The 12,927-nt window shown below is 42.1% G+C and overlaps 1 protein-coding gene across 4 annotated transcripts in view; it reads right to left on the reverse strand.

The window, feature by feature from the left end:
• Window positions 1–1,684: 1,684 nt before the first annotated feature.
• Window positions 1,685–12,927, reverse strand: part of peli1b (pellino E3 ubiquitin protein ligase 1b) — a 44,535-nt gene continuing 33,292 nt past the window's right edge. For all 4 annotated transcript variants that reach the window (XM_053509671.1, XM_053509669.1, XM_053509672.1 and 1 more), the window contains exons 6-7: window positions 12,675–12,863; window positions 1,685–6,772 (exon numbers count right to left, since the gene is read on the reverse strand). In XM_053509671.1, the coding sequence (XP_053365646.1) occupies window positions 6,200–6,772; window positions 12,675–12,863 (762 nt within the window). In that variant the 3' untranslated portion in view covers window positions 1,685–6,199. The remainder of the gene's footprint in view (window positions 6,773–12,674; window positions 12,864–12,927) is intronic.

Here is a 12,927-nt window from a genome sequence, read left to right on the forward strand (position 1 = left end):
ACTGCACCACTAGGGACTCAAATCCTGCAGTCCCAGACGTGTCCCGCTGCTTAAGCCAGTACATGTCCAGGCCCGTCTGAAGTTTGCTAGAGAGCATTTGGACGATCCAGAAGAGGATTGGGAGAATGTCATATGGTCAGATAAAACCAAAACAGAACTTTGTGTTTGGAGGAGAAAGAATGATGAGTTGCATCCAAAGAACACCTTACGTACTGTACTGTGAAGCATGGGGGTGGAAGCATCAGGCTTTGGGACTGTTTTTCTGCAAAGGGACCAGGACATCTGATCCGTGTAAAGGAAAGAATGAATGGGGCCATGTATCATGAGATTTTGAGTAAAAACCTTCTTCCATCAGGGAGGGCACTGAAGATGAAATGTGTCTGGGTCTTTCAGCATGACAATGATCCCAAACACACCACCAGGGCAACAATGGACTGGGTACGTAAGAAGCATTTCAAGGTCCTGGAGTGGCCTAGCCAGTCTCCAAATCTCAACCCCATAGAAAATCTTGGAGGGAGTTGAAAGTCTGTGTTGCCCAGCGACAGCCCAAACATCACTGCTCTAGAGGAGATCTGCATGGAGGAACGGGCCGAAATACCAGCAACAGTGTGTGAAAACCTTGTGAAGACTTACAGAAAATGGTTGACCTCCATCATTGCCAACAAAGGGGATATAACAAAGTATTGAGATGAAATGTAGTTATTGACATAATACTTATTTTCACCATAATTTGCAAGATATGAAAGATGAGAGAGGCCTGTAATTTTCAAGTGGGAGAACTTGCACAATTGGTGGATAACTAAATACTTTTTTGCCCCACTGTATATACGTCTATATTATATATATATATATATATATATATATATATATATATATATATATATACACACACACACACACACACACATACTAACAACATGAAAAACAAGGTAAGTGCTTTAAATAATCCCACCATGACCACACACTCTTGTACTTGCCATTCGTGCTTTATACACTACCTCCTGTAGATGTATCTAGGTCATCCTGAAATGCTGCGGTGCACTATGGGTATTCTGCATCCATAAGGGTACATCATCTCTCCACCGTGCACTAGTGGACTATGTAGTGCACATGGTGTGGATGTGGAGTCTGCTTCGTCTGTAAATTAAACATGAGCACTGAAATTCCATTAGGACCCATAACACTGCCACCATGTGGACAAACAAGCAAGTGCTCTGAATGAAGATTGAGCAGAAGCGATCATGGGGCAGTGTTATTAATCCGCCTCATCATGATACAGACTGGAAATTTGAGTTACAGCGATTTGGGTTTAAATCTAGGATTTCGAATTATACATTTAGGCATTTGGCAGACGCTCTTATCCAGAGCAACAAAAGTGCTTAAGTTTCCCATCATTAGATAGAACCTTGTAACACTGGGTTACTAGGTCGCTAACTAAGTACCATCAGTTAAACACTGTTGGGAAGTTGTTGTTTTTTTGGGGGGGAGGGGAGAGATTAACAGTTAAGATGTACTCATGAAAAATAAAATAAAATAAAAATAATCAATTCCCAAGGTTGAATCCAGTTTTACTTGGGTTGCATCACACACCATCCTGTCATTATCCATTTTCATTCACCACGCACACACACACACACACACGCACGCACACTCCTCATTACAAACAGGGACAAATAAAAACCCATTTTTTTTTCAATTGTTTTTTTTATTCTTTCAAGTTGGTACAAAAGCCATCAGATCAGTAACCTTGTCAGCTTTCGAAGTGAAGCACAGGAATTCTCTTGAAAAATGATGCTCTTAACGACAGACCATGCATACACACAAACAAACAAACAAACAAACAAACAAACAGGACAAACGAGACAAACCAAATAAGGATTTGGAAAGAAAAGCCCTTTCTGTACTAGAGACAATCTGAGGACGATGATGATGATGAGGAGGAGGGCATCACACATGATGAAGGGTTCACACAGGATGAAAGAGGTTCACGTCAGCGAGGTATCCTCAGGCCTTGGCGGCAGCGAGCACTCATTAGCAATGCTTGTGTGTGTAAAGGGCTTCAGTAGGAGGTGGAGATCAGGACGGCCTGATACTCAAAGAGCTTTATGTCGCTTTTTATGTCGCTTCCAAAAAGAAGGGAAGTTCTCCCTGAGCTGAAGGAATCGGCAGGAACATTCTGCACTCGGGTCAGCAGGACACACTGCAGGCACCACCGCAGAGGTTTTAAAAAGGACAGCACCTCTTTATCATGAGGAAATATCACAAAGACGAAGAAAGGGATGAAGGAACGAGGCTCAGGAAGCAGCCGACCAATGGCTGAGAGAATTCCCAGGGCTGCTCCTGGCGGCGGCGGCAGCATTTACCATGCAGTGGTTTCGGTGTAACGGATCGAGGCTCTGCAGAACATCTGTGCGACCAAACGGCTAAATCCACTATGTGCATAAACGTCACGAAGCCCAGGGCTTATAAAAGGTGTGTGAAACAGTGTAAAACAGACTATCTTTGATTATTTGTTAACGGAGATGAGTCACTGCTGACAAGCAAGCACAGCACCGAGGTAGCTATTACGCTAGCATTAATGTCTGCTCGCTAAGTGAGTCTACAGCGGAGTCTATAAAAGACAACAGTCAGAAGGTTTGTTGTGATGTAGTGTGACGTAATCTGCTCAAAGCACTAAAGGTGTATTGAAAAATAAATAAATAAAAAAATCATTTGAAGCTTTGCTGTTCCATTTCAGTCTCGCTCTCTCTCTCTCTCACACACACACACACACACACATACACACTCCCTTTGCTCTACATCTAGTCCACATGTCTTAAAACTCACGCAGTTAAAACAAGTTCTAACTTGAAGAAGACAAAAAACCCAAATTGGATGAGGAAACGATCCAGGATGGGGGAAACGCACTCCCCTCACCAGGGTCGATCCTGTCCGATACACGACACAAAGATGGTGCTTTGGAGCTCTGCAGCTGCTAGGGATGATTTTAAAGCGAGTATCCAGCACCAGATGCAGTGGAGTTGAGAGATAATGGTTTGAACTGGGATAAATAATGAACTGCATTTTCTCGCTCGACATCCAGTGAAATCCCTGTTGCTTGGAACCCAAACTAACTACATTTAAACATGCATTGGATCAGCACCCGGACGTCCTTTATCATATCCCACAGCTTCAGGAGCAGTTTTCCTTTACGGCTGAGGAAGGACATCTAAAGTAGGTTAGATGATGAGGTTTTAGTGGTACAGCAACTACTGCAGCTCACGTGTTCTCCTGACGTTAAATGTCACCATGTGAAACAGACTCAGTGTGTTCACTCGGTCCGAGCTACTAGGGAAATGAAACGACGTGATATTTATTAACGGTTTATCTTTTACACGTTACCAGACGAAATCGGCTCCGGTCTGGGTAGCAGGTTAAAGCTTTGGGTTACTGATCGGAGGTTCATGACTGCAAATCTGCCGCTGTTTTGTGGCCCTTGAGCGAGTCTCTCCACCCCTTCTGCTCCGGGACGCTGTGTCGATGCCTGACGCTGCTCCTAACCTGGGATACGCCAAGAAAAGGAGTTCACGATGCGGTAAAGTACATGTGACAAAGAAAGGATTAACGTAATGACTGTTACACAACTATCAAATCATGTCTGCACAATATAGAACCGGTGATACACTCGTTTCTCTTAAAAGGTCTCATATTCTTCTTCGACTTTAACAAGTTAACACAGGTCTCTGAACCCCTCAGTGTGTGTGTGTGTGTGTGTGTGGGTGTGTGTGAGATAATGCTCAAGCTAAAATACTCCTCAGATAATGATTTTTTCCTCCCTTTGGAGAATTTGGAGTTTTGAAGAGACTGAGTACACACTGTGCGAAGTATTTTAGAAAAGGATAAAAGACGACAAGGAGGAAAGTAGCTGAGGGGCGACAGGACGAGAAAAGAGGATTGTTTAAACCCTGAAAGGAAGATGAGGATGATGAGGACCAGAAGGTGCCGTAAATGCAACGTAGTGGACGCCAACTACTGGTGAACACCAAGAAGACGAGAAGAAGAGAACAGCAGAGGGGGAGAGGCTCTTCTTATACTGTAAAAGATCACAATAGGGAAGTGCCAGATGAGTCAGATGAAAAGTTCAAGACACAGAACAAGATATGACAAGATTGAGAAGGAAGCTTTAGATATTAGATGTTTTTTTTAAAGAAAGCCTGGACTAGGGGAAAAAAAAGGCTTTGAGGAGGCGGGAAGATGAGAGAGAGCGAGACCTACAGTTGGCGATAATTTAACCTACTGGTTTTCAAACGTCGTTAAACAGCAAAGTATAAACTTTTTTAAACTCTAAGGAAAAAGGACAAAAAACACACTGGAGACCAATCTAAAGTCTAAAATGACTAAAACAAGTTCTGAGAGATGACTAAATGACAGACACTGGAGGTCATGCTAAAGTATGTCACATCAGCTTGCTAACCAATTTACCCAAAGGGTCGATTTCGGATTCAATTAAGAAAATGTTGGCTCAGATATGAAACGTTGTTGATCAACGTAAGGATGAAGAATGGGCTGCTCGTTTCAGGCACGCTGGTGGTGGAGCAAACTTCTTCACCATGCCCTTAAACGAGCACGAATTATAAATGTCTCATCCACATGTACAAGTTCCCTTGACCTGTTGGGAGGTTTAGCAGGACGGTATTCTCTGATCCAGGACACTCTGTCTGAGGTCACGGTTAAGGTTAAGCCAGACTAGAAGGCTCTCAGGAGAAAAACAAACTGTTGTATATTGTAGAGTCTTGTCTGCAAGGTCAAGTCACTCAAACGTCAAACACGGAAGGCAATCAGGTAGGCGCGCACTCACAAACACACAGACACACACACAGATGAGCAAATGGTCCATGGTAAAATGATCATTAGAGCATGTGGTTTTAGCTTGGTGATTAAAGGGATAGTTATCGTTTTTTGTTTTTCGGCGTCCACACATTTCGAGCTTTCTGAGATCCGGGTGCAGAACACCATTCCCATTTCCACACCCTCGAATTAAACGTCATCTCTGCCATCCTACCAGCCTTAAACGAGGGTTTCTCAATCGCATCATCACCGGTCGGACCACTAACCTACAATTTAACACTTCTATTCCAAGCCTAGTTCACTTCCTGCATCACGGTGTTGGTTTGAAGCCCTCAGACTATTGCTTTGAGGTGGAAGTGTTTTCTCTCTCTCTCTCTCACACACACACACGCACCCACACACAAACATGTGTGTTAGCTACATAAACACTGAGTACACATAGCCAAGGCTAAACATGGGATGATGAAAACAAGAAACAAGAACAGGAAAAAAGAAAAAAGAAAAAAGGAGCAGATACACAGAGAAGAACTCCAAAACAGTACACACCGAGAATCTTACACTGGATTAACATTGATACTATGCAGAAATAAAAACGGTAAGTATTTGTTTTTTAACTAGGCATATTTGATTTACATGAAAAAACAATCTCTAAAATCTAAACGCGTTTCCTTGTTTTCGCAGCAGTGATGAATCGAGTCGTAAGTGTTAAGTTCATGTTACATCACAGACACTCTGGTGTAAAGGATGATTATTGCATTACTAAAATCCAATAATGTTTTCTTTTTTTATTAGCATATTAGCAAAGAAACACTGTAATATATTACTGTAGCCCCTCAGACTCTTGCAGTTCACGACCCGAGACGACCCGGGCGCTTCCTGTGGCAGCTCACACTTTCATTTCTATTCATTTATTTATTTCTTTTCTTCTTTTTTTTTTTTTTTGCCTTGTTCAGGTACTTTTTAGTTTCACTTGAAAATATATATTCTCTGTTTGTCATCTGGATTAAGAAAAAAATCACTAGAAAAAGGTCACTTAGAAAGTAGATTAAATAAAATTGAAGAAAACAGTCCAAGAGTCAGGAAAGCCCACACACGGCCCTGCTGAATTCTGCACGCGGCACGGCTCAGGATAATCCCTAGGTGTACACGGTGTTTAGCACAGACGAATGTGGTTTTGTAGAGAGCGATGTGAGACGCGAGAGTCTAGACGGCTCTCTGTTGTGTGTTTGTCGTCAAAGAACAGAACAGTGAAAGAACACCAAGAGTTTAATTTATGGTTTTGGGAGAAAAAAAAAAGAAAGAAAAAAAAAGAACTGAACTGAGGAGTGCATGGAGCGGGACAGGCCCCGGTAGGTTCAAAAAAGGTCAGAGGTCAGTCCACGGGCCCTTGGAAGATGAGTCGGACATGGCTGTGGCCGGTGCTGAGCTGCTGGGCGCAGAAGGGGCACGCGGCGTGGAAGGTGTGTGTGCCGTGTGGAAGTGGGATCTGACTCCAGAACGAGGCCGTCTTCTCCGAGGACACGTGGCCGCACGGGCTGAAGGCGTGAGTGGGCGGAGCTGCGTCGACATATAGCCCAGCTTCGCAGCCCAGCCACAGCGGCACGTAGGGCCCGCGGGCGCGGCACATCGGACACTCCCGCTCGGTACCGCCCCCGGCCCCGCCCCGCTCGCCCCAGTCGTGGTAGCCGTGCACGTGGCCGCATTGCAGGTACGCCCAGGGCTGCTTCTCGGCCACGGCGCCCTGGCAACGCCGCATGCTCGGGAACGCCAGCGTGTTGAGGCCTACGGGACACTGTGGCCGCGCCGCGTTCAGCTCCTGCCGGAGCGCCTCCAGGTGTTTCAGGGTGGGCGCGCGACGGAGACCCTCGGCTGTGCGCCACAGCAGCGTCGCGCCGCACAGGTCGATCAGAGCGCCGTCCGACAGCTCGTGCGACTCGCTCTCCACCTGAGGGGAGAAAGGATAACGGGAAATGAACAATTAGTGATATACAGTATGTACTGATGCCATAACGGATTTCTCCAACACTGCAAGACCCTCATCACACATTTTATTGCTAGTCCTGAAAACATCGGGTCTGAGCATCATCAGAACTTACTATCTGAAACTGATGAAGTTTAGCCACTAGAGGGCGACACACTCCAGTTCTCAGTGTTGCTCATGAAGGTCTAAAATAAGTGCTTTTTTACACACACACACTCATTCATGTTAAGTGCATCTTCAGGCTATGTGCAGAGTCGAGTGCTATATGTCTTGAAGCCTGTGTGATTTTTTTCTTTTTACACAATTTACACCTCAAAATATGATGTGTACACACACACACTCACACACACTTAAATATAGTAAGATTTCTCTTACCGCAGCAGTAGTTTAGATATAAATATGACTGAACTGTAACCACAGGGTTAAGTGTTGAAATAACTGGACAGAGTCAATCATTGATAAAGTGTTTAAATTACAAACACTGTAACGAGTGTTAGTGTTTTTTATTGCTTAGCCGACCATAAAGCTCGGTCATTAAAAAAAAAAAAAAGGGATGGGAGAAAACAGATGGGGAAAAAAATCTAAGTAAGATTTCCATACTAAATTCAATCGACTTTCAGCAACATGATGGCGCAACCCTGAAATTACACGACCGTCTCTTGAGATGCTCAGTTCAATAAGTTTGAGCTCGGATGGCATGGCATTTAGTCAAAGTTTAGCCAGTGTCAGGCTTTCATTACAGCCAGGCCATTGTATAAAGTTACCACAGCACTAGGTCTCCATTACACACACACACACACAGGGTGGTATAAACCACTGTGGGTTCCATAAACCAGTTTAAAAAACGCTTAAAATGGTTCTTGCCATAACGCTCGTCACTTCCTATCCAGGGTCAACACTGAGTCTGTGTCATGTGGCTCGAAAGCTTAAAGCTGAGCAGCTTCCTGCGGGGGTGCTATCAAACAACCACGAGCCAGCGTCGGCCCTCATTAAAGACCGTTTCAAGCTGAAAGGGGTTTCTGTAGTCTAATTTGGTCTTTAGGTTTGTCTTATGTGGCTGCTTTTGGTCTCCGTTAAAACAAACTCGGACTGAAGCAGCTTTAACAGCTTCTAAAAAGCGTGAGAGCATCGCACACACCTGCTAAATCTGCTGTCGTCTGGACGTTTAACCTTTAACCTTCTATTGTTTAATTCGACTCAGTTTGTCACAAAGCAGCTTTACAGAAATATGGAGGCAGATTAAACTGTAATGTAGATCTAAAGAGTGAGTCAGAAAACAACACGGGAGTGAGAAAATCTCAGGGAGTCGTCCTCGGCTTGCTCTTTAGGGACAGTCTTATCATTTTAATTTATACAGGTTTATCGACTGGCCACTAAGGAAGACATCCACAGCAGTCGTTTGTCCATCAAAGTGTCCATGTGGCACCATCCACATGTCTGTTATAAAGGCTTCCTGCAGAGATCTAACACACTTCACCTGACATATACTCGCACATGTGGTTTCACGCAATTCTGGCCTTCACCTCTTCACCAGGCGATGAGTGAAATGAGGGTCAAGTGAAACATTTCATTTTAAGACTGTGCAGCCTTTAAAAAGGCACGTACGTGCATGTAGTTAAATTGGACGACTTGACTATAGATTACCGCCTGTAGACAAGCAGAGGTTTCCTGTATGCTCCGTGATCTCTGCAGTAACCTCTCTGACCGAATTAAAAGCTAATTGATGCTTAAATTTAGTGACAGCTCACCAGACGATGGTGCAAGTCATCACAGAGTTAAAGTGATTTTCTTAAGAAACCTTAAGAGCAGTAACATTTACTCTTAGACTTGAATACGTAGACAAAAGATACCTGAAAGTGTTAACTCCTCGAAGCCTGTCACAAAAAAAATGTACTTTAATGAACGACTTCATTTTGTACCCTCCTTATAATTTCATAATATGGATAATAATTCCCCTTATGTATAAATATGGTGATGTTTCATGCACTAATGAAAAATCGAATACTATTTAAGAACATGCACTTTGTGCACTAGTTACCCCAGATGACAGGAATTACGCTGAAAATAATCGGCGTTAGCTTTATTTTGTAAACACTTAAAAACGGATCAGCTTCCAAAAACACCCCGCGGTGTCCAAACAACATTTAATGCTCGGTCTGAGAACATTAAACACATTCTTGCTAGCACCGCACCGGCGTCTGATTAATGTTCGGTCTACCCGGACGCAAGACCTGTGAGAGTGTGCTTGCTCTGAAGCCAAGACTGATCAGCGTGGTGAACTGATTAATCCTGTGTGATTTAAGTGTGTGTGTGTGTTATACCCTCGCTCTCCTTTTAACTTTAATCTGACCCAGACCATGTTTTTATTTCTCAGGGGATCCTAAACGAAGATATTAATCCTTCACAGCAACAGAGAACAAAAAAAGAAACAGATGGATAGACAGAGAGAAAACCCAGACTGCTCGTTCTGTCTGACGCACTTAGCGGATCAGCTGCTGATCATCTTACAGAGTCACGTTACACAGATACAGAGCTGTACGGAGAAAGAGAGACACGTACACGATGTCATGTGTGTGCGGTTACTACAGTAACAGCATCCCGCAGTAACCAGGGCAGGAGCTAGACAGGCACAAGAGTGACTGAGGGGCCACAAGTGGTGTGAGGTGAGAGCCAAACACAAACTGTTAAACACTTCAATCACTCAGCCCAAATTTCCACTTGGTCCTGGATGGCAGACTGAGCCGGGCCTTTTGATGAGCTCTACACACTCGGCTGGTGCGTCCTGCTCTCACACTACTATTTATATACAGTGGAATCTCGGATTACGAGCATAATTTGTATTCCAAAACACTTGTACAGTAAACTAAATTTCCCCATAAGAAATAAGAAATGATGGAAACTCAAATTATTCGTTCCACACCCAAAAAAAAAAAAACATAAAAATAATTAAGTAAAAATAAAACAAATTAACCTGCACTTTACCTTAAAAAAAAGGCACACAACAGAAACACTGTTTTATTGGAAAAATAAAAATAAATCTCTCTAATGATACTTGATTGAGCGACTCACTAACGGAATCACTGCTGTAAAGCAAATATAAAACAAATTAACCTGCACTTTAACTTTAAAAAGAATCGTGACAGAGCAGTATTTCTGTGTAGAGCAGAAAGAAAGAGTGTATGTGTGTGTAAGTGAAGGCGAAAGTAGGAGGGGTCTGTGTGTGTGTGGCACGGTGTCCACATCGCACACAGACACATCGAGCAGGCTGAGCCTTAAGCAGAGAGAGAAAATGGATCTTTAACCTGTCTAATGAGACTTGCTTTTGCTTTTTACGCGCGCTGTACACATTCATAAAGATACAAAATAAAATATGTTTTACACGCGTACACGAATGTTGATTTTACCAGCAAGAGACGCGCACTAAAACCCAGCAGGGAAGACGATTACCCACAATTCCGCAGCGCAAAAGAGAGAAAAACCATTGGCTCAGTTGTGATCACGTGACGCTCTGCGTCAAAACAAGAAGCGCATGCGTGATACATGATACTCGGTACTCGTAAACCAAGACTCGTTCGTTTTCCAAGTCAAAATTTATTAAAAATCTTTGCTCGTCTTGTGAAACACTCGCAAATCGCGTTACTCGAAATCCGAGGTTTCACTGTAACTACGTTAACATTTATATATATTATAACTAATAGTTTCAAAACTAGCAGCAGGACAAAACAGACCACTCAAGACACACCATGGAACAATCACAGCACAAAGGGAAATCTCAGCATGGAACAAAATCACTTCTTGCTGACACTGTACGGATCTTCCGCGAGCTCAGATGCTGTCTGACATGCAGTGTGAGGACGGCCCCAGAGCCTGATTAATCACATAACCAATCAGTGCTGTGGCTCAGATCTCAAGTGTTTTTGGTGTGTCAGATTGTGGTCAGCTGTCTTGCAGTGTGAGAGTTCTACAGGAAATCACCTCAACGCACCGTCACGTACAGCGCTGGGAAAAGATTCTGGAGCCAACCCCTTTACTTCTTCATATTAAATGACATTAAATTATTTAGATGAAATTAAAAAAAGGACTGGGAACAAATTTTTTACTGTGACCTCTCATCTGTTCCCATCCCTTAGCATTTAGCATTAGCAGTATACTAATCACCGACCTGATCATCTGTTATCATCTGCACCTGTTTCTCACGGGTTCGTGCCTTAAGTTAGAATTTTTACAGCTTGAATAATTAATAGGTCACTGTGTGGTTTAACAAACGAAAAACATTCCTCGGGTACTATTCCTGAAATGTACATTAAACGTACAAGAAATATGAAGAGTTTAAGATTTTTTTGAATACAGAACTGTACGTCTAATTCACACTACAAAACCGACAGATATCTTGTTTAAATAGAAGTTGCAGCGTAAGCAGTGAGGTCACAGCTTCAGGCCGTACGGGAAGGGAGATTAAATTGTAAAGTCTGAGTTAACACATCAATAACTGATCAATAATAATAATAATCATCATCCTACAGTGTCTGCTTTGCCTTAAGACATTTTTAAATCATTCTCGTATTCAGCGTATAAACTGTGAAGTGTTGTGATGCCACAGGCCATCAATTTAAGCATTTGGTGTAATTTATACTTTAGTGACATTTTTGCCGAGGCATCCAGACTTTAGCTCCACAACTTTTAACAACCATTAATGAAGAACCTTGTACAATTTAACATTCTAATAAGAATGATCTTATATACAGTATTATGTAGGATTATCCTTTTGTCTGCGGATTAGGAGGCACTCTTTTATATACAGTATAAATCAATACCACAGTGTTGTTCCTGGAGAGATGATAAAACAATTTTTTGCATTACATTATGAAAAATATTTGTATACTACAAAAAATTAAAAAAATTTGATCTGACCCTTAAACAAATGAAATTTTTTTTTTAATTGGATTAAAAAAAAATGTTAAATTGATACTTTATGTCCTAAATATGTACATACAATGGGGACAATCCGTCCTTGCGCGAAAAGCTTCCCGATTCAGTTATGAGATTTGATATGATTTGAATATGTTTTTTTTTAAAAGACATTCATAAAGGCTGTTTAGAAAGAGAAAGACAGAGAGAGAGAGAAAACATAATATAATCCAAGTATGAAAAAGTTTGAAAGACATTAAGCTGAATTCCCCCTCATGTATAGAGCCTTTTGAAAGACCCTGTGCTTGAAGTTTGTCCTGATTTCCATATAAGTTTTAAGTGCTTTGGTTAAAAACTAAAACTTTGAAAAGAAAACATTATACAGTTTCATCTATTGTGTGGTTTGGAGTCGCTTTTTGACAGCTGTGGGTAGAATGAGGCTTGTTCCTGAGATATATATATAAATAAAAGATTGGTCTTAATATACATAAATAAATAAATAAATAAATAAATAAATAAATAAATGAGCACAGGGCGTGATCAAGTAAGTATGAAAATGCCATATACCTTAAAATAAAGCTGCTGCATGTGGAAATCTTTAATAAACCCTGGTATTTGATAATAATTTGTTTTCTAACCTTATTGTCTTAATCGGCTAAGAGACTAATCAGGATTACGTCATGTGATTAATGCAAGACATTTCCTCAGCTATCTTGTAACGCTAGATAATAATAGTAAGTAAAATAGCTAGTAAAATCTGAGTAAAATATGTAAAAATCCTTCAAAAATGACAGAAACTAGCTTGGTTATAAAACTTCTAAATATACCTACTGTGTGTGTATGTGTGTGTATGTGCGCCATGCTGTAGTTTACTGTAACTGTCACACTGCGTGTGGAGTGACCGCCTGCTTTACATGAATTCGCACTGGACCGTGTGTGCATGTGTGTGAAATCTCACCATTTTGCCCCGCTGCTGTGAGGATCGTGTTTCCCGAAGCGTGAAGACGTTACCGCACACTGAGATCTCCCTCCATACGCCGGGTTTGGAGTCCTCGGTGAAGCCATTACGTGGGTGCATCACCAACACACCGTTCGTCGTCAAGCCGTCCATCTGTCCGTCTGACGTTCTCCATTTCGCTGCCTTCTCCTGGAAGATGAGACTTACAGTTAAAAATCTAAATCCTGAAATACACTTTGTTCAGATTATATAC

This window comes from Clarias gariepinus, chromosome 13 (genome assembly GCF_024256425.1).
Source record: "Clarias gariepinus isolate MV-2021 ecotype Netherlands chromosome 13, CGAR_prim_01v2, whole genome shotgun sequence".
NCBI classification, from domain to species: Eukaryota; Metazoa; Chordata; class Actinopteri; order Siluriformes; family Clariidae; genus Clarias; species Clarias gariepinus.